This window comes from Syngnathus typhle, linkage group LG12 (assembly GCF_033458585.1).
Source record: "Syngnathus typhle isolate RoL2023-S1 ecotype Sweden linkage group LG12, RoL_Styp_1.0, whole genome shotgun sequence".
NCBI classification, from domain to species: Eukaryota; Metazoa; Chordata; class Actinopteri; order Syngnathiformes; family Syngnathidae; genus Syngnathus; species Syngnathus typhle.
Window position 1 is genome coordinate 12,293,846 of NC_083749.1, and position 22,501 is coordinate 12,316,346.

The following is a 22,501-nucleotide window of genomic DNA, read 5'->3' on the forward strand; positions in this document are numbered from 1 at the left end:
CGCGCACTGCTCCCGGAAAGAGGAAGCAAGCAACAATGAACTGGATTTCAAAATAAAGTCGCGTCTAATGTCCGAGGTCAAACACGGCGATATAAATCGATGTTTACGTTTAGCATCGATGCCAATAAATCGTAGAGCATTATATCGATTAATCGATGTGTATCGATTAGGGGTGTAAATCGCGGGTTTTGTCACGCTACGATATCATATCGCTACAAAGAACTACGATACGATATTTGCCGATATCTTAAAGCCTGCTGCGATCCATTCACGATATATCGCGATATAGTGCTCTACGATCGATTTTCTTTTAATAAAAAATATAGAACAATATCCTGATTTATAACAATTCATACGCAAAATCAACAAAGTACTGCAAACTCTATTTAGGAAATTACAAATGTATTGTAGTATACAAAGTGCTTATTTTAACACTGAACTTTTCGTGTTTTTTCTTTAAATGTGCGGCGAGATTTGTGGTCCCTGAATATTTGATCACCGCATGGCAGGATTTACAAACTGCACGTGTCTTGTCCGTTAATCTTTTCTTTGCAATCCAAAGTCAAGTCAAAGTCTGTTTTATTGTCAACGTCTTCACATGCCGAGACACACAAAGAGATCGAAATTAAGTTTTCTCTATCCCACGGTGACAAGACATATTACAAGATAGACATACAAGTAAACGACGCAATATAAAAAAACAAAAAGGCACAAACAATAAATAATAAGAGTAATAATAAATAATAAATAAACAGATAACACAACAAATAAGAGCCAGTGTGCATACAGACAGTAAAAGTACAGGACGCTACGCAGAACGGGGAAGCGAGTTCAGGATCCTAACAGCCTGGAGTATGAAGCTGTTTGAGAGTCTGGTGGTGCGGAAGCGCAGGCTTCTGTACCTCATCCCAGAGGGCAGAAGCTCGAACAAAGAGTGAGCGGGGTGACTCACATCACTCACAATCGTGGTCGCCTTGCGGGTGAGATGGGAGGTGTAAATGTCCTTCAAGGAGGGGATCAAAGCACCAATAATCTTACCAGCCGTGTTCACTATGCGCTGCAGGGCCTTCAAGTTGTAGTCAGTGCAGCTGCCACCCCAAACAGCAATACAGCTGGAGAGGACGCTCTCAATGGTGCCGCGGTAAAATGTAGTCATGACGGCCGGAGGAGCGCTCGCTCGCCTGAGTTTCCGCAGGAAGTACAGGCGGCGCTGGGCTTTCTTTGCCAGTGATGTGGTGTTGGTGGACCAGGAGAGATCCTCACTGATGTGCACCCCCAGGAACTTGGCGCTGCTCACTCTCTCCACCACAGCACCGTCGATGGTCAGCGGCAGGTGTTGGGTGTGACCCTTCCGGAAGTCCACAACAATCTTCTTGGTCTTGTCGACGTTCAGCAGGAGGTTGTTGTCCCTGCACCACGTGGTCAGAAGGTCAACCTCCAGCCTGTATTGAGTCTCGTCTTCCTTGGTGATGAGACCCACCAGAGTCGTGTCGTCAGCAAACTTCACTATACGGTTGTCGCTGTAGGTTGGAGTGCAGTCATGCGTCAGGAGGGTGGAGAGCAGCGGACTGAGCACGCAGCCTTGGGGGGCCCCCGTGCTCAGCGTGAAGCTGGCGGAGATTTTGTCGCCAACACGTACTACCTGTGGCCTCTGACAGAGGAAGTCCAGTAGCCAGTTGCAGAGGTAGGTACTGAGGCCCAGCGTGTCAAGTTTGCTGATGAGGCGTTTTGGCAAAATGGTGTTGAAGGCAGAACTGAAGTCCACAAACAGCAATCTCACATACGAGTCCCTTCTCTCCAGGTGGGTGAGGGCCGAGTGGAGGGCAGAGGAGATGGCATCCTCAGAGGACCGTTTGGCTCGGTACGCAAACTGGAAGGGGTCAATGGTGGGGGGGAAGAACGGATCGGATGTGCTCCATGACAAGCCGCTCAAAGCACTTCATGATGATGGGCTAAGTGCCACGGGGCGGTAGTCATTGAAGCAGGACGGGGCGGGTTTCTCCGGCACAGGTACGATGATGGCAGCTTCGAAACACGACGTGACGATGGCCTGCTGCAGGGAAGTGTTAAAGATGTCTGTGAAGACATCCATCAGCTCACCAGCGCAGTCCTTCAGCGCTCGACCCGGGATGTTGTCAGGGCCCGCCGCCTTACGGATGTTGATAGCGGCAAGCGCCCTCCTCACGCTGTCGGCAGAGAGGCACAGGGGCAGTTCGTGTGAAGGGGGAGTGGCCTTCAGCGGGCAAGTGCTGTTTTGAGCGTCGAAGCGAGCAAAGAAGCGGTTGAGGTCATTGAGCAGACGGACGTCGCCTTCACAGCTCTGCGGCGCGGGCTTGTAATCCGTGATGGTCTGAATGCCCTGCCAAAGGCTCCGTGCGTCCCTGCTGTCCTTGAAGTGGGCGGTAATTTTGCACGAGAACGCCCTCTTTGCATTTTTGATGCCCCGGGACAGGTCAGCCCTCGCAGTCCTCAAGCCAGCCTCATCCCCCGCTCTAAAGGCTTTGTCCCTGGCCCTCAGCAGCCTGAAGACAGCACCTGTCAGTCATGGCTTCCGGTTAGCCCGAGTGACGATGGATTTTGAGAGAGTCACATCATCAATGCACTTCCTGATGTGTGCTTCCAAACGAATGACTTGAAGCCTAAAGGGGAGCAAATTTCCTCGTCTTTTTGGACACTAGCCATAGCACCAGCCCAGGAGCCGCGTACTAGTTGTCGACTCCCCTTTCACGTGCCTGCTCTGCTCACAACACAACACGCACTGCTCCCGGAAAGAGGAAGCGAGCAACAATGAACTGGATTTCAAAATAAAGTCGCGTCTAATGTCCGAGGTCAAACACGGCGATATAAATCGATGTTTACGTTTAGCATCGATGCCAATAAATCGTAGAGCATTATATCGATGAATCGATGAGTATCGATGAAACGTTACACCCCTAGTATCGATGAATCGTTACACCCCTAGTATCTACTATCTAGGCTTTCTCGGGGAATATCTGTGACTTCGGGATCGCGAGTGATCATGACAAGCAAGACGCACTGGCACAAGACAAGGGGAAGATGTAGGCTGTATACTACGGGTGTAAATTGCGGGTTTTGTCACGATACGATATCATATCGATACAAAGGACCGCAATACGATATTTGCCAATATCTCAAAGCCTGCTGTGATTCATTCACGATACATCACGATATAGTGCTCCACGATCGATATTTTTATTTACCGTTTTTTTCCGTGTATAATGCGCCCCCATGTATAATACGCACCCTAAAAATGGCATGGTGATGCTGGAAAAAAGCCTGTACCCATGTATAACACGCACCCAATTTTTTATTTATTTATTTTTAGTCCCAATGATCGTCACACACGCAGGGAGGCAATGGGTCCCATTTTTATAGTCTTTGGTATGGTCTTAACTAGGCTGGATGTTAATTTTTTTTGTTGCCGTTGATTTCTCCGACTGCCCGTAAAGGCACCACCGCGATCAGTGTGGATGATTTGAAAAACGCGTGCGGACATGTGAAAAAGGCGTCTCTGTATGGGAGAGAAGTTGAAGAGGACTAAAAACACCCTTGGAAACCAAAACTGCCCCTCATCGTGACTCGGAGCCGCAACAAATGTTTCGGATTTGTGTAGGGTACATTGTGACAGCAAACGAGCAGGTGATCGAGCAAGCGTCTGATACGAGAGCATTGCGTTCGTATGGAGCGTGTTTGAAGTGAACAGCAGAGACAAAAGAAACAAGGCAAAGTGTTGTGAAATAAAATATTACCTGTAATACGCATTTTGTTATTTGCTGATTGAAACTGCTAATTAAACTGTGAATTGAAACTAATAGGAAGAAAACAACTCTCGCTCTTTATATAGCTGACGTGTCTTGCGCATCCGTTCTGCGCATCGGATCCATAGTGCGCATGCGCAGTGATACTGCCTCCGTATGACGTCCGGTCCGCGATGGAGATTAAAAAACAATATTTGACAATAACACACCATCAAGGATTGCACCATCGCATCAAACGATGTGTCGTCAATTATGAATTTTACTGACTAAGTGTGTTGGGCAGGATGGCTGAATGCGATGCGCGATTGACAACAAACAAGAAGAAAGGGGATTTCAAGTTTTATTTCGAGGGAGATTTGTCAAGTCTTGTCCCCAGTTTTGCTATGTGTCTAGGTTGCCATAGTTTCTGTTCGCGTCGCCCCTCCCTTCCTGTGTCACCTCAATCAATGTAACGTGTTTTGTATTTAAGTCCTGTCTGCCCCTCGCTCACCGTCGGATCATCACATGTGTTACTGTCATGATGTCTGTTTGGTTTCTGTTCCTGTCTTTGGTAATGTCACCCTGTCTTTTTGTTCCACGTCTTTGTCGGTCAGTCCTGTTGTACCCAATTTGTACCCATGTATAATGCGCACCCCAGATTTTAGGACAATAAATTAGTTAAATTTTGCGCATTATACACGAAAAAAAACCGTTTTTTTTTTGTAATAAAAAATATAGAACAATATCCTGATTTATAACAATTCATACGCAAAATCAACAAGGTACTGCAAACTCTTTATTTAGGAAATTACAAGAGTATTGTAGTATACAAAGTGCTTATTTTAACACTGAACTTCAAAGTTAAAGTCTGCTTTATTGTCAACGTCTTCACATGCCGAGACACACAAAGAGATCAAAATTACGTTTTCTCTATCCCACGGTGACAAGACATATTACACGATAGACATACAAGTAAACGACGCAATATAAAAAACAAGGCACAAACAATAAATAATAAGAGTAATAACAAATAATAAATAAACAGATAACACAACAAATAAGAGCCAGTGTGCATACAGACAGTAAAAGTACAGGACGCTACGCAGAACGGGGAAGGGAGTTCAGGATCCTAACAGCCTGGAGTATGAAGCTGTTTGAGAGTCTGGTGGTGCGGGAGCGCAGGCTTCTGTACCTCTTCCCAGAGGGCAGAAGCTCGAACAAAGAGTGAGCGGGGTGACTCACATCACTCACAATCGTGGTCGCCTTGCGGGTGAGATGGGAGGTGTAAATGTCCTTCAAGGAGGGGAGCGAAGCACCAATAATCTTACCAGCCGTGTTCACTATGCGCTGCAGGGCCTTCAAGTTGTAGTCAGTGCAGCCGCCACCCCAAACAGCAATACAGCTGGAGAGGACGCTCACAATGGTCAATCAAATTCCTATATTTTTTCTCATATAAGTAAAGAAAAATGAATATTCTTTATTTTTTTGTAATACCATTAACTTTAAAGTGCATTACTGAACTACTTATTTACAATAATTTTAATTGTCCGTTTAGCCATCTTTTCTTTGGAATCCAAAGTGCTTCCAAACGAATGACTTGAAGCCCAAAGGGGAGCGAATTTCCTCGTCTTCTTGGACACTAGCCATAGCACCAGCCCAGAAGCCGCGTAGTTGTCGGCTCCCCTTTCACGTGCCTGCTCTGCTCACAACACAACTCGCCGCGCACTGCTCCCGGAAAGAGGAAGCAAGCAACAATGAACTGGATTTCAAAATAAAGTCGCTTCTAATGTCCGAGGTCAAACACGGCGATATAAATCGATGTTTACGTTTAGCACTGATGCTAATAAATCGGAGAGCATTATATCGAATAATCGATGTGTATCGATGAATCGTTACGCCTCTACTATATACACACACGGAAGGGGGAGGACACAGGTGCAGACAATTAGGGCCAACGACACAGGTGTACGCAGTTGGGAAACAGGGAAGTCAAGTGGACTGACGTGCAGAGGAAGGACCCACGAACTGAAATGAGTTACCACAATAAAACAGGAAGTGACATGACAAGACAATCCACAAAACAGGACAGCATGACAGTTCTTAACCTTCGAATGATTCCAGACCCCCAATGGATTGTCCAACATGGTACCATACCCCCTGCACTTGACTGTTGAAATAATTATTACCAATCCTATTATTTGCCAGTATGTCTTCCAAATATGTCAGTACCTTGAATATCCTGCACTTTAGATATGGATTGCAAGGAATAGAACATGAAAAAATCATAAGCATTGATAATTTTTTTACATTTCTAGTGAAAACAAAATTAAAGTTACAGTCCATTTTTATTACACAAAAGAAGAAAGAGAACATAAATGTAATTTTTTTTTTCAAAAATCGACAACATAAAACATACTTTTACTAGCCTAGTGAAATATTTGCTGTTTTTTTTCTGCAATCAAAACATCGAATTGTGGTACAGTTGCTGACAAAGCTACTCGCATGTCATCTGACACATCAAGTCTATTTCTCCACTTTGATTTCATATTTAATAATGCAGAGAATCCTATTTCACAGAGATACGTGGTTGTGAAGGGAACCAAAACGTTCATTGCGCTCATTCCCAAACTTGGGTAAGCTGAGATTTGTTCACACCAAAACTGCTTGACATCCATCCCAGCCCTTTCCAAATCAGCTTTCTTTCTTGGGTCCTCTTGGAATTCAACGAAATCATCCTTAATAATAGTGTAACTTTCATATCACTGAAGGCAAGGGAGGGCGAGAGGCAAGAAAGAAGAGCTTTCGACCTCATATTTACTTGCCTTATTATTCCTTCTGTGTTAATATTTTCCTTAGGGGAGGATGGGTGTGTTGTGGTGTACTGAGTGTGATGCAGGACAAAATAACTGCTGTGGTGTGGGAGTGAGGCGTGAATATGAATGTTGTGGGCGAGGGGGCGGACGGCTTTTTGACGCTACAGCGATGTTGTGGTCAGTTATGCTGCTTGTGGTCCCGCCAGAGCTCAGCTGATGGCCACAACACCCACTGCCTGTGCTGTCAGTGCTGCCAACTCTATAGATTAATCGTTAGGTCTGCAGATTTTTACGTTCCTTTGAGATTGTCAGATTTGAACTATTTACAAGCATAACGACAGTGAACAAGAACATAAGCATAACTAGAAAAAAAATAACCTGTGAACAATAATAGGTACAAAATAGAAGAAAATAACGAGAGATACTAAAAAAATACCTGATTACGAGAGATCGAGTCCCATACCCCCAGCATTTGGGTCCCATACCCCCAAGGGGTATGGATACTCCCGGTTAGGAACCCCTGCTTTAGATGAATAAAACGGCTTTGAAAAGAGACCTTACGGAGGTAATGAAAAATGGTTCTCCAGCCTTATGGCAGAGGGTGCTAGTGAACCGGGATGCTTCATCCGCCCACCTGTAGAATAAGTGATCTCCAGTTCAAATTTACAGTGAACAACTGAGGAGCAGTCGTCCATTTATTTCTTCCCGTTTTTACATTTCGTTTTACAATGGAGGATTACATATCCAAACGATTTTCAACTATGGATTTTCGATCGAAGGAGGAGGTCATCAGTAAAGGACGACCAACTCCGGAGTTAAAAGGTTAGATTCGGACAACAGGACTTCAGAGCATGTATTGTCAAACGGAGTGGTACGCACGATCGAAAACGAGTTGTCACGTTCCTGCGTCACCTGACTTCCAGCTAAGCCTTAATCGAAGAGCTACAGCTCGTTAGGTCGCCTACTTAACCTCTCTGTAGTCTGCCAGTGGTTGTCAGTTCGTCTACTTACCTTGCCCGTGACACCACTGCCTTTTTGTCCCCGGACCGATCTTTGTAGCCGACTGCGTCCGTGAACTGTTCGACCACGCTTCTGATCGCCGCCTGCCCTGACCACTCGCTCGTTTTTCGATCACGCTTCTGATCGCCGCCAGCCCTGACTATTCGCTCGTCCTTCGACCACGCTTCTGATCGCCGCCAGCCCTGACAATTCGCTCGTCCTTCGACCACGCTTCTGATCGGCGCCTGCCCTGACTATTCGCTCGTCCTCCGACCACGCTTCTGATCGCCAACTGCTTCGACCACCTGCCTGCCTGCCTCCGAGTACGCGCTGGGCTATGCTGCTCGCCCACGCCAGCCAGACCGCAGGTCCAGCGTTCCACTTCCCCTTTCCCCCTTTGTCAATAAAGAATCGTGCTGCACTTGGTAGCCCTGTCTCTGTTCTCTGACACGAGTTTTTGATTCCAAGTGCTTTATTGAGTGGTTTTATGTGTGAAGACTGCTGATATGAGATTTTAATTGAAATAGGAAAAATTAAATAATTAATAAGCGACTCTTGAGCAGCATTCCCCAACCTTTTTTGTGACAAATTTTACCGGGGGCGGGGGCGTGACGTCAGTGCCTCCCCAGTCATGAACCTCACCGCACGTCGCTGGCTAATCGTCAGTCCTCACAGTTTTGTCTGTTTTGACTCGTACGCCGCGCCCTCTTGCAGTTTAGTGGGAAAATAACATGTGAAATGATATAATAATGTGTTAATAATTTCACACATAAGTCGTTCAAGAGTATAAATTGCACCCCCCTGCAAACCTATTAACAAAACTGCGACTTATAGTCCAGAAAATATGATAGTAATGCAATGTGTCTGCATACCTTTCAGAAAATAGGTAGTTGATAATGAGCTAACAATGTGGCTTCGATGCTCGTGTCGGTGGTGGTCAGACGACGGAGAATTCGCCACCGTTACACCATTACCGGACCCACAGATCAAACATAAGTTTCAGAGTCAGTCCCTTCCAAAAACAAACAAAAAACTTTTTATAGGAGGCTTTCATATGTCAAAGCACGCCCATTTGATATGCACTTCATCTATAAAACAGGCTCCCCTCAGGGCTGCGTCCTGAGCCCCCTGCTGTTCACCCTGATGACACACGACTGCGTCCCCAGGTTCACCACCAATCACATCGTGAAGTTTGCAGACGACACAACGGTGGTGGGCCTCATCAGTGACAACGACGACCTAGACTACAGAGAGGTGGAGCAGTAGGTGGGCTGGTGCAGAGACAATAGGCTGGTTCTTCCTGAAGTCGACGATGATCTCCTTCGTCTTCTCCACATTCAGGATCAGCCTGAATGTGGAGAAGACGAAGGAGATCATCGTCGACTTCAGGAAGAACCAGCCTCACCACGCTCCACTGATCATCAACAGCTCAGCTGTGGAGGTGGTCAGCAGCACTAAATTCCTGGGGGTCCACATCACAGACGACCTCACCTGGACTGTGAACACCACTACACTGGTCAAGAGGGCACAGAAGCGCTTGTACTTCCTGCGGAGGATGAGGAGAGCCCACCTGCCCCCACCCAACATGAGGACGTTCTGCCGAAGCACCATAGAGAGCATTCTGACAAGCTGTCTCTCGGTGTGGTGTGGAGGTTGCAGCGCCTCCGATTGGAAGTACGTGAGGAGAGTGGTGAGGACAGCAGAGAGGATCATCGGGGCTCCTCTTCACTCCATTCAGGACTTGTCATCCCAGCGCTGCGTGTCCCGAGCCCGAATTATTATCAGTGACCCATCACACCCCCACCATGGCCTGTTCTCCCTGCTGCCCTCTGGGAAGAGGTTTCGCAGCATCCGCTGCAGGTCCACCAGGTTCTGCAATAGCTTTTTCCCTGCTGTCGTCAGACTGTTGAAGATGTTTTTGTTTCCTGCACTGTTTACATACTTTATCACTGCTGCACTTTATACTTATGTTATTTCATATTTTTATATAGAAATTTCACTTTTTTATTCAGCCGAAATATCACTACATTGTTGAAAGCCGTATGCAACGAAATTTCGTTTTGTGTCATGATGTCAGGTTTTTGTAGATTGTTTTGTTTTTGTTCGTCCTTCGTGTTATCACTTCCTGTTTTATTTCGTACACGACCTCTGCATTTCCTCTGCACTCCCGCCCACTTGACATCCCTGTTGAGATAACTACGTGCACCTGTGTCGACGCTAGCCCAACACCAGCAGCAGGTCGATGCCCTGGGAGTGGATGTCCATGAAATCCGGAAAACCCAAGAAGACTTCAGAGCGGCGGTGGCCGCCCAGGTGGGATCACTGAGCAGACAGATGCAGGACATTGTCACGCTGCTGACCGCTGGACCAACAGCGACCCCCAGTCCACCAGTGCCCTCCCCGATCGATTGGCAGATTCCCGCGCCCATGGCAATGGGGGTCAGGCTGGCTCCCCCTGAACAATACGCTGGAGAACCCGGGGGCAGCAAAGCATTCGTCACGGAGTGTGAGATGCAATTTGAGCGGTCCCCAGCCGATTTCCCCACCGAAACGCTCCCGGGTGGCCTACATGCTCTCGTACTTGACAGGAAGAGCCCGGGCGCGGGCAACGGCAGAATGGGCCCGGGATTCCGCCACCTGCCGCTCTCTCTCCGCGTTTGTCGAGGCCCTGCGCATGGTATTTGATCCAGTTTCCTCGGACTGTGAAAAGGCGCACGGGCTGTGCCAGCTGTCCCAGGGTCGAGAGTCAGTCAGCGACTACGCGATCCGCTTCCGCACTCTGGCCGCGGAATGCGGGTGGAACCAGAGGGCCCTGTATGATGTCTTCCTCAAGGGTCTTTCTGGAACCATCCAGGACCAACTCGTTCCCCTCGATCTCCCCGCTGACCTCGACGCTCTCATCGCGCTGGCTATCCGCACAGACAATCGCCTGCAGGACAGGAAGAAGCAGCGCGCAAGCCGGAGCGCGACCGTCTTCCCCCCCGTGGCCGGGTTGGAGTCGCTGCACCTCGAGAAGCCCCGCCAACCATCGAACACGGCACTGCTACCGCCCGGGGCTGAACCCATGCAACTCAGCAGAGCCAGGTTGAGCGCCGAGGAGAAGCAGTGCCGACACCAGGAAGGTCGATGCTATTACTGCTGCGCTCTGGGACATGTTTTCGTCTCCTGCCCCAAGAAACGGACAATGAAGGTAAGCGCCTTCTCCGGTAGCCAGCAGAAGGGTCGGAGCCTACCCATCGGTACGCTTACCTGTTTCGGGAAAAGCACCCAACTAGGGGTGTTAATTGACTCCGGGGCAGACGAGACCTTGATCGACTGGGCTTTTGCCCGGCAATTGGGAATAAAAACCGAACCACTAGCCAAGACCGTGAAAGCCAAGGCACTCAATGGGCAGGCACTCTTTGATATAACTCAAGTCCCTGAACCCCTCTCACTGTCCTTCGGGAACCATCATGAGGCACTCCGACTACATGTGGTCACCTCTCCGATGAATCCGATTATCCTCGGGTACCCGTGGCTATCGCGCCACAACCCCGCCGTGGATTGGGAGTCAGGCGAGATAAGGGAATGCGGACCCCGTTGCCAAGGGTCGTGTCTCACCCCTAATTACCCGATCAACCTTATCCGCGACTCTAGTTCCGACCCCGTTCCTCGTGACTCAGACCCCGAAACCTTGGTTCTGACAGGGGTACCCGCATGTTACCACCAACTCGCGGAGGTCTTTAGCAAAGCTAAGGCTAGCTCGCTACCGCCCCACGTCCATACGATTGCGCTATAGAGCTTCTGCCTGGGGCTACTATACCCAAGGGGAGGTTTTATTCTCTATCGGAACCCGAAAAACAAGCTCTAAACGAGTACAAAGACACGTCGCTCAAGGCGGGATTGATCAGACCCTCATCCTCCCCTGCACGGGCCGGGTTTTTCTTTGTGGGCAAAAAGGACGGTACCCTACACCCCTGCATAGACTATAGCCCCCTCAACCAGATCACTATTAAAAATCAATACCCTCTTCCACTCATGGCGACGGTCTTCGATCAGTTGCAGCAAGCTCGGATTTTCACCAAACTAGATTTGCGTAACGCTTACCACCTCGTGCGCATCCGGGAGGGAGATGAATGGAAGACGGGATTCAACACCCCTCAAGGACACTTTGAGTACCTGGTGATGCCATTTGGTCTCACCAATGCCCCCGCAGTTTTTCAAGCAATGATTAACAATGTTCTGGGAGACTTTATAGATCGTTTTGTTTATGTCTACTTGGATGACATTCTAATCTATTCACCTGATACGGAGACCCATGAGAACCATGTTAAGTCGGTCCTGCAACGCCTCCTGGACCATCACCTTTAGGTGAAGGCGGAGAAGAGCGAGTTCCACGTCGATACTATATCCTTCCTTGGCTTCATCATAGCCCCCGGTAAGGTACAAATGGCCCCAGCAAAAGTAAGCGCCGTGACACAATGGCCCAGACCCGATAACGGCAAGAAAGTGCAGCAATTTCTAGGCTTTGCTCATTTCTACAGACGTTTCATCCGAGGCTTCAGTGCCACAGCGGCCCCGCTGCATGCTCTGACCTCTCCAACAGCCCCCTTCTGTTGGACGGCGGAGGCAGAGGCTGCCTTCCAGGAACTAAAGAGGCGATTCAGCACCGCCCCGATCCTCACACTACCCGACCCCTCTCGTCAGTTCGTGGTGGAGGTAGACGCCTCCAGTCGAGGAATCGGCGCCGTCCTGTCCCAAAGGTCACCAGAGGACAACAAGCTTCATCCGTGCGCTTACCTGTCCCGGCGGATGACCCCCGCCGAACAGAACTACGACGTAGGTGATCGAGAGTTGTTGGCGGTGAAGTAGGCGCTCGAGGAATGGAGACACTGGCTGGAGGGAGCCCAACAACCTTTCTTAGTGTGGACGGATCATAAAAACCTACAGTACCTCAAGAACGCAAAACGGGTCTACTCACGCCAGGCTCGTTGGTCGCTCTTTTTTAACCGTTTCAATTTCACCCTGTCCTACAGACCGGGTGCCAAGAACGTCAAACCCGATGCACTGTCACGCGTCTACAGTCTAGATCCGGAGGCCAAGGAGCCCGAACCCATTCTTCGTCCTCACTGTGTGGTGGGGGCCGTAACCTGGCCCATAGAAGATCAAGTGAAGCAGGCCAACGGCGACGCACCACCCCCTGGTAACTGCCCGACAAATCGACTTTTTGTGCCGCCCAGGCTGCGTCCCCAAGTCGTCCACTGGGGACACACCTCCCGGCTCGCCTGCCATCCCAGCATCTGTACGTTGTACAGCAGCGATTCTGGTGGCCCTCCATGGAGGCCGACGTCAGGGAGTACGTGGCAGCCTGCTCCGTCTGTGCGCGCAACAAGAACACCCCCGGCGCCCGGGTGGGGTTGCTGCAACCTCTCCCCATTCCCTCTCGTCCCTGGGCCGACATCTCTGTGGACTTTGTCACGGGACTTCCCGAGTCCAAAGGGAAGACGACGATACTCACAGTAGTGGACCGATTTTCTAAGATGGCCCACTTCATTGCCTTGCCCAAGTTGCCCTCAGCTAAACGAATGGCCGAAGTCCTCATGGACCATGTTTTTAGAATACACGGGTTCCCGCGGGACGTGGTCTCAGATAGGGGTCCCCAGTTTGTGTCCAGGTTCTGGAAGGAGTTTTGTAAACTCATAGGGGCCACCGTGAGTCTCACGTCGGGCTATCACCCGGAGGCAAACGGCCAGGCCGAACGCATCAACCAACAACTGGAAACAGGCCTCCGCTGCCTGGTGACCCAGAACCCCTCCACGTGGAGCAAAAATTTGACCTGGGTAGAATACGCCCATAACTCCCTTCCAACCACAGTTACTGGAATGTCCCCGTTCATGTGTGTTTTCGGCTATCAGCCCCCGATCTTCCCTGACAACAAACCAGAGGTGTCGTGACCTCGGCGCGCGCCGTGGTGAGGAGATGTCGCCGTATCTGGGCGGCCGCGCGAGCCACGCTGGTCCGCCAGGGAGACAGAGTAAAGAGGATGGCCGACCGGAGACGACGGCCGGCGCCCGCCTACCAGCAGGGTCAACGGGTCTGGCTGTCTGCCCGGGACCTTCCTCTCCAGGTGGGCTCCAGAAAGTTGGCTCCCCGTTTTGTGGGGCCATTCTCCATTTCTAAGGTCGTGAACCCCGCCGCTGTACGACTTTGCCTGCCCCGGTCCCTCGCCGTGCATCCCACCTTCCACGTGGGGAAGATCAAGCCGGTCAGGGAAAGTGGGATGGTGCCGGCTTCCGAGCCGCCTCCGCGAACTGTGGGGGGTGGGCCTGCGTACACGGTCAAGGAGCTACTGGACGTACGCAGGAAGGGTAGGGGCTGGCAGTATCTGGTCGACTGGGAGGGTTACTGGCCAGAAGAGCGGCAATGGGTGCCGCGCAGCTATATCCTGGATCCCGGACTGCTGGAGGCCTTCTACGCTGCTCACCCCGATGCTCCTGGTCCGTCTGGGATCCGGACCTAGAGGGGGGGGTTATGTCACGATGTTGGGTTTTTGTAGATTGTTTCTTTTTTGTCCGTCCTTCGTGTTATCACTTCCTGTTTTATTTCGTACACGACCTCTGCATTTCCTCTGCACTCCCGCCCACTTGACATCCCTGTTGAGATAACTACGTGCACCTGTGTCGTCCGCCCTGATTGTCTGCACCTGTGTCCTCCCCCTTCCGTGTGTGTATTTAGTCTGCGTCTTCCCCTCGCCTTGTGCCACTGCGTCTTGCGAGCCATGACCACCAGCGACTCCATAGCCCCAGCGATTTCCCGTGCGATCTTGCCTTTGTTTTTCCCTCCGTGTGAGGCGCTTTTTGTTTGCAGTTCTCAGCCCATTTTTCCCTCGAGTAGAGGCGCTTTTGTTTATCCCCTTTTTCTCGTGTTGAGGCACTTTTGTTTGTCCCCTTTTTCCCTCATTGCGAGGCGACTTTTGTTTTTGGAGCGGTCATCCGCAAAGGAAATAAACTCCTTGAACTTTCAAACTCTGCATTCGAGTCCTCTCCCTGCTCTGAGCCTGACAGTTTTGTGTGCACCCAGTGTTTACAAAATGACAATAAAGTTTGTCTAAGTCTAAGTCTAAGTCTAAGATACACTGACAGAACATATGCATATGTTTAACGTGATTTACGGTAAAACATTTGAGAGACGCATACCAAGTACAGCTAAAGCTCGATTTTACACAGACTTTGGGTTCAGGATTTGGAAATCGCTTTAACCCCAAAAGTCGTTTTAAAACAAATATTTTGAGGCAGCCGAAGGAGTCCTTTGTCACATCAATTTACGTCATGCATGTTGTTGGGTAGCAAAGGGGTCCGTTCACCGTTTGTCCTTATGAATGCTCACCCCTACATCCAAGTCTGTTGACATTTGGATTAAAAGAGAAGCAATACGCAGATGACTATATGAGGCAAACTGGCTAAGTCATTTTCATGCTATGTGAATTGGATCTAAAAGAGATTAAAGCAGTCACATTTTCTACTACTGTGTCCGACCACGCTCTTTGACTTGTGAGTGACTGTGTGGATCAGGTGCTTTCACAAATTTCTTCCTGTCCGAATCAAAAACAATCTTAGTAACACTATAATAAATCAGTCATAAAGATCAAAAAGAACTTCTTGTCAAGCGCCTTAAATTAGTCATGCAAATCCAATCACTAGTGCTAAGGTTTACACGCTAGTCACTTAGGTTCTTATGGTATTTATATCCTCCATTTGAAATACTATTTAAAAATGCATTTATGACAAAACAAATTGGGGTCTATGACCAAACCACATGAGACAGAAAGTTACGTAAAATCGAAGCGCTTCAAATCAAGCTTCAGCTGTAAATATAAACTTAAATATTCTGCATAAGCAACTTTGAAGTAAGCAATACCTGAGATATGCTGGTGGCTCTGTGCTGATAGACACTGCCTTGTATTTGTCATCGTTACCATCAAAGATCTCCTCACACTCAGATGCCTTCAGTAGGGTAACACTGGTGGCTAAAATTTGTGGATAAAATGTCATTTTTTTTCAGTTCAGAAAATGACAATTTTCAGTTTGTATTTTTTTCCATTTCCAATGTCAAAGACACAACCAAATTTAAGTTGTCATTTAATATTTGTTGCAGTAATGTAACCGTTCGAATGTTTGGGGTCACTTAGAAATGTCCTTATATTTAAAATAATGAGGATAACATGAAACTAATCAGGAATAGATTTTAATGTTAATGTGGTAAATTACTAATCTAGCAGCAAACATCTGTTTTTTTAATGCAATATCTAAATACCGTTTTTTTCCGTGTATAGTGCGCCCCCATGTATAATACGCACCCTAAAAATGGCATGCTGATGCTGGAAAAAAAGCCTGTACCCATGTATATATTTTTTTATTTTATTTTTTTTATTTTTTTTTAAGTCCCAATGATCGTCACACACGCACGGAGGCAATGGGTCCCATTTTTATAGTCTTTGGTAGGGTCTTAACTAGGCTGGATGTAATTTTTTTTGTTGGCGTTGATTTCTCCGACTGCCCATAAACGCACCACGACGCTCCGTGCGCGCACGGGAAAGAGGCGTGCGGACGTGAAAAAGGCGGCTCTGTATGGGAGAGACGTTGAAGAGGAATAAAAACACCCTTGGAAACCAAAACTTGGTGATTTCAAGTTTCGTTTCGAGGGACATTTGTCACGTCTCGTCCCCAGTTTTGCTATGTGTCTAGGTTGCCATAGTTTCTGTTCGCGTCGCCCCTCTCTTCCTGTGTCACCTCAATCGATGTAACGTGTTTTGTATTTAAGTCCTGTCTGCCCCTCGCTCACCGTCGGATCATTGCATGTGTTACTGTCATGATGTCTGTTTGCTTTCTGTTCCTGTCTTTGGTAATGTCACCCTGTCTTTTTGTTCCACGACTTTGTCGGTCAGTCCTGTTGTTGGTTTTGTTTTCTAAAAAAAATAAAAATAAAAAAATAAAATTAAAAAATTAAAACATTTTTGTACCCATGTATAATGCGCACCCCAGATTTTAGGACAATAAATTCGTTAAATTTTGCGCACTATACACGGAAAAAAACGGTAGGTATATAAAGGCCTATTTCCAGCAACCATCCCTCCAGTGTTCTAGTGGTCCATTGTGTTTGCTAGTTGTGTAAGAAGTCTATTGGATGATTAGAAAATTAGAAAAATTTGATTAGAAAACCCTTGAAAACCCTTGTGCTATTATGTTGATTTTATGGACCCCAAACGTTTGAATGGTAGTGTATAATGACAAACGATGTCAAACGACAATTAATGATATTGAAAAGATGTAAAATGACTGGGAATGGGCTGAACATGTTGAAGTTGAAAAAAAAGCCCCTTATGACGAAAAAGACATATGGACTCAGATTTCCCCCGCCCGGACGCGGGTCACCAGGGACCCCCTCTGGAGCCAGGCCTGGAGGTGGGGCTCGAAGGCAAGCGTCTGGGGCCCGGCCGGGCACAGCCCGTAAAGGAAACGTGGGTCCGCCTTTCCACAGGCTCACCACCAACTAAACATAGTCGGACTTGCCTCCACACACAGTTTGCGTTCCGGTACAAGCCCTCTTGAGAGGGTCTGGACTCTCTTCCACTCTGGAGTTGCCCACGGTGAGAAGCGTCAAGCAGGTGTGGGTATAGTTATTGCCTCCCATCCGAGCGCCTGCACATTGGGGTTCACCCCGGTGAACGAAAGGGTAGCCTCCCACCGCCTTTGGGTGGGGGGGACGGGTCCTGACTGTTGTTTGTGTCTATGCACCAAACGGCAGCTCAGAGTACCCACCCTTCTTGGAGTCCCTGGAGGAAGTGCTGGAGAGCGCACCTTCTGGGGACTCCATTGTTCTACTGGGTGACTTCAATGCTCGCGTGGGCAATAACAGTGAGACCTAGAAGGGCATGATTAGGAGGAACGGCCCCCCGTGCTGAAGCCGAGCGGTGTTCTATCATTGGAATTCTGTGCACGACACGGATTGTCAATAATGAACACCATGTTCAAGCATAAGAGTGTCCATGTGTGCACTTGGCACCAAGACACCCTAGGCCGCAGCTCGATGATCGACTTTGTAGTTGTGTCATCGGATTTGCAGCCGCATGTTATGGACACTCGGGTGAAGAGAGGGGAGGAGCTGTCAACTGATCACCACCTGGTGGTGGGTTGGCTCCGATGGTGGGGGAAGATGCCGGTCCGACCTGGCAGACCCGAACGCTCTGTGAGGGTCTGCTGGGAACATCTGGCAGAATCCCCTGTCAGGAAGAGCTTTAACTCCCACCTCCGGCAGAGCTTTTCCCACGTCCCGGGGGAGGCGGCGGGACATTGAGTTTGAGTGGACCATGTTCCGCGCCTCGATTGTTGAGGCAGCCGACTAGAGCTGTGGCCATAAGGTCGTTGGTGTCTGTTGTGGCGGCAATCCCCGAACCCGCTGGTGGACACCGGCGGTAAGGAATGCCATCAAGCTGAAGAAGGAGTCCTATCAGGCTGTTTTGGCCTGCGGCACAGGTACCGGATGGCCAAGCGGAACGCGGCTTCGGCGGTTGCTGAGGCAAAAAACCCGAGAGTGAGAGTTTAGCAAGGCCATGGAGAATGACTTCCGGACGTCTTCGAGGAAATTCTGGTCCACCATCCGGCATCTCAGGAGGGGGAAGCAGTGCAGCGTCAACACTGTTTACAGTGGAGATGGTGTGCTGCTGACCTCGACTCGGGACGTCGTGAGTCGGTGGGGAGAATACTTTGAAGACCTCCTCAAATCTACCGACATGCCTTCCATTGTGGAAGCAGGGCCTGGAGACTCTGAGGCGGACTCTCCAATCTCTGGGGTCGAGGTCTATTCAGGGGTGCTGGAGAGGAGGGTTCGTCGGGAGGTGGAACCTCTGATTCAGGAGGAGCAGTGTGGCTTTCGTCCTGGCCGTGGAACAGTGGACCAGCTCTACACCCTCGGCAGGATCCTCGAGGGAGCATGGGATTTCGCCAACCAGTCCACATGTGTTTTGTGGACTTGGAGAAGGCGTTCGACTGTGTCCCTTGGGAGATTCTGTTGAAGGTGCTTCGGGAGTACGGGGTGCCGAGCCAACTGATAAGGGCAGTTCGGTCCCTGTATCACTGATGCCAGAGTTTGGTCCGCATTTCCGGCAGTAAGTCGGATTCGTTCTCAGTGAGGGTTGGACTCCACCAAGGCTGCCCTTTGTCACCAATTCTGTTTGTAATTTTTATGGACAGAATTTCTAGGTGCAGCCGAGGCGTTGAGGGTGTTGACCTCAGCATCGCGTCTCTGCTTTTTGCAGACGACGTGGTGCTGTTGGCTTCTTCAAGCCGTGATCTCCAGCTCTCACTGAAGCGGTTCGCAGCCGAGTGTGAAGCGGTCGGGATGAGGGTCAGCACCTTCAAATCCGAGTCTATGGTCCTTGGTCGGAAAAGGGTGGGATGTTCTCTCCGGATTGGGGATGAGATCCTGCCCCAAGTGGAGGAGTTCAAGTATCTTTGGGGCCTGTTCACGAGTGAGGGGAGGATGGAGCGCGAGATTGACAGGCGCATCGGTGCAGCGTCGGCAGTCATGGGGATCTTCAAAGGCAAAGCTCTCAATTTGCCGGTCGATTTATGCACCAACCCTCACCGACGGTCACGAGCTATGGGTTGTGACCGAGAGAACCAGATCCCGGATACAAGCGGCCGAAATGAGTTTCCTCCGCAGGATGTCCGGGCTCTCCCTTAGAGATGGGTGAGAAGCTCGGTCATCCGAGAGAGACTCAGAGTAGAGTCGCTGCTCCTCCACGTTGAGAGGAGCCAGATGAGCTGGCTCAGGCATCTCATCAGGATGCCTCCTGGACGCCTCCCTGGGGAGGTGTTCCGGGCATGTCCCACCGGTAGGAGACCCCGTGGACGACCCAGGACGCGCTGGAGAGACTATGTCTCTCAGCTGACCTGGGAACGTCTTGGGATCCCCCGGGATGAGCTGGATGAAGTGGCTGGAGAGTGAGAAGTCTGGGAGTCCTTCCTAAAGCTGCTGCCCCCGCAACCCGACCCCGGATAAGCGGAAGAAGATGGATGGATGGATGGATGGATGGATGGATGGATGGAGGAATGTTTCAAATCAATCAAAAAATGTAGAAATTGTACAAAAAAAAGAATGAATATTTTTTGAATATTTTTGTGAATATTTAAATAGAGAAAATATAAAAATTTTGATACGTGGAAATTTCAGAACCAGTCAGCATAAGATCAACAGTTTAAAGTTGTAACAGATTAAATCAGTAAAAAAAAATTGAAATTAGAGAAGAAAAACAAAAAACTGTAATTAATGATATTTATGGATAATTTAATGGAGAAGTTGAATTTTTGGTAAATGGAAATTTTTAGAATCAGTAGGCATAAGATGAACAGTTTAAAATGGAATTGTTTGAATCTGTCAAAAAATGTTGACATTACAAATTAATTGAATGAGCTAAATGTTAGTTTCAAATAGGAACAATGTAAATGAGAAATGTTGAATGAGTCACTGAATATGAATAGTGAATATTTAGTTGAAAAATTTAGAATTTTGTGAAAATTTTAAATATCTGCAATTCAAACTTAGTAGCCTGAATAACATGTATTCTCAGGATGCTTTCCAACTGAGATTGTGTGAATCATTAATTAATGAAGAAATAGAGGAGAATAATGAGGGATATATAAATTAATAATTTTTTTATGCAGAAAAATAATGTGAATATTGGAAAATTTGAAATCACCCATCACAATCAATGCATTACTTTGTAGAAGAAACTGGGAAATGGGTTGATACAAATTTAAGCTACTTCATTCAAGCAAATGTGCAGATACAAATATATATACTGCAACACTCACCATGTGATGACGCTACAATTTTCTTTCTCTCCTCCACTGAAGCAAGCCTCCTCCATAAAGATGGATATCTTTTGTATAAAGATCCTCGAAACATACGCAGATAGTTTCCTACCTGAAATCAAACAATGAATGTGACTTGACACTTAAAAGTTCACTATTCCACTTGAACTAGAACCAGAAAATTGCCAACCTGCTGGATAGAATCTAATCAATTATATGTTTAAGATCATCCCAACAGTGAGCATTTTTTTTTTGTTTTGTTCCACACTGTTGATGAAATTAAAAGCTGCAAGAACAACGAGTATTCATGGTAGGCTGCAATTTAGGTTACATCGAAATAAGTGGACTGCCTCACAGTTAGGAGGGTGTGGGTTCGCTTCCACCTCCGGCCCTCCCTGTGTGAATTTTGCATGTTCTCCCCGTGTCCGCGTAGGTTTTTTCCGGGCACTCCGGTTTCCTCCCACATCCCCAAAGACATGCTTGGTAGGCCGATTGAGCACTCCAAATTGCCCCTGGGTGAGAGTGCTAGTGCGGCTGGTTATTCGTCTCTGCATGCCCTGCGGTTGGCCGGCAACCAATTCAGGGTGTCCCCTGCCTACTGCCCGATGATGGCTGGGATAGGCTCCAGCACGCCCGCGACCCCCGTGGGGACAAAGCCGTACAGAAAATGAAAGGATGGATGGAAACTGAAACGAGATCTCGACTTCAGGCAGCCATGACTTACAAAAAATATATATAAATAAAAACGCATTACTTAATTGACTCCTCTCTACTTTGCAGACCAATGGGTGTAACTAAGACGCTGACTGAACATGGATTTGACTTGTATGGACACATGTTCCGAATACATTCCTCTTTTTTATGTGCTCGAAAATGCAAACAACACAAATTATGACATGCGTCGCTTCAACAGCTAGTAAGAAAAGCAAATCTTGTGGTAACATCGGCACATACCTCTGAACCAACCATGTAAAAATCCCCATCTTGTTCTAACTGGAATTTAACTGGCTTCTGTCCATATGTTTTACTCAGTGCCAACTGCATGGCTGCACTATATTAATGTATTTGTGTATTTTTAAAGGCTTCTTCTCTATTTACGACAGAAAATGCACGTTGCTTTGGCCGTAGGTACCAGACCTACTCGATTAGACAGATCAGCTTCAGGGACTGCGCCTCTTGATGACGACACGCTATATGATTGGCTGGAAGATAGTATGGTGACGTTTAAGATTGTGGTTGGTTAGTTTTGCGGAAGAGTGATTATTTATTTTGGTCTCGTACGTACACACGCACGCACAAACGGGAATCGAACTCACGGTGTCGGCACAAGAGACAGGCAAGTGTACCCCTATACCACCAGCGACTCGCGCCAGAAAAGCGATTATAATTCGAATTTTTGAGTGTCTGTATCAAACTTTTTCACATTTATTTAAGCATGTACTCAATGCAAAACAAAACGCACATTAATAAAAATAAGAATACAAATAAATACAACTGCAAGGGGTTATCCACTTGTGATATGAACAGATGAACATTTTAGTAATAGTTCTATTCCACCGAGTTTCTCAAACAATTTCTGAGGGATATGATACAAGAGAGAGTTGCTATTTCGGAAAGATTTTAACCAAATATTCAGGGTCCCATTTATAAATTCAATATCAATAACCTGAATGCCACTATCGTTGTCATATATACATTTCTTAAAGATCAAACAGCCCTACTATTTCGTATCAAACACCTTTAAACACCTTCACGGAAATCAAATGAGTGCAAAGGTTTACGTGCTAGGCATCTAGCTTCATATGGTCTGTATACTGGCGAAGAAGGCCCAGCGCCGCCTGTACTTCCTGCGGAAACTCAGGCGAGCGAGCGCTCCTCTGTCCATCATGACTACATTTTACCGCGGCACCATTGAGAGCGTCCTCTCCAGCTGTATTGTTGTTTGAGGTGGTAGCTGCACTGACTACAACATGAAGGCCCTGCAGCGCATAGTGAACACGGCTGGTAAGATTATTGGTGATTCACTCCCCTCCTTGAAAGACATTTACACCTCCCATCTCGCCCGTAAGGCGACCACGAC

At 48.1% G+C, this 22,501-nt stretch overlaps 1 protein-coding gene across 3 annotated transcripts in view; it reads right to left on the bottom strand.

Moving 5' to 3' along the window:
- Window positions 1–21,599, bottom strand: part of LOC133163716 (SWI/SNF-related matrix-associated actin-dependent regulator of chromatin subfamily B member 1-like) — a 96,205-nt gene extending 74,606 nt beyond the window's left edge. For 2 of the 3 annotated variants that reach the window (XM_061293893.1, XM_061293892.1), the window contains exons 1-3: window positions 21,376–21,599; window positions 20,422–20,533; window positions 15,467–15,575 (exon numbers count right to left, since the gene is read on the bottom strand). In XM_061293893.1, the coding sequence (XP_061149877.1) occupies window positions 15,467–15,575; window positions 20,422–20,533; window positions 21,376–21,465 (311 nt within the window). In that variant the 5' untranslated portion in view covers window positions 21,466–21,599. The remainder of the gene's footprint in view (window positions 1–15,466; window positions 15,576–20,421; window positions 20,534–21,375) is intronic. The other variant, XM_061293894.1, reaches the window with a different exon arrangement.
- Window positions 21,600–22,501: the final 902 nt, after the last annotated feature.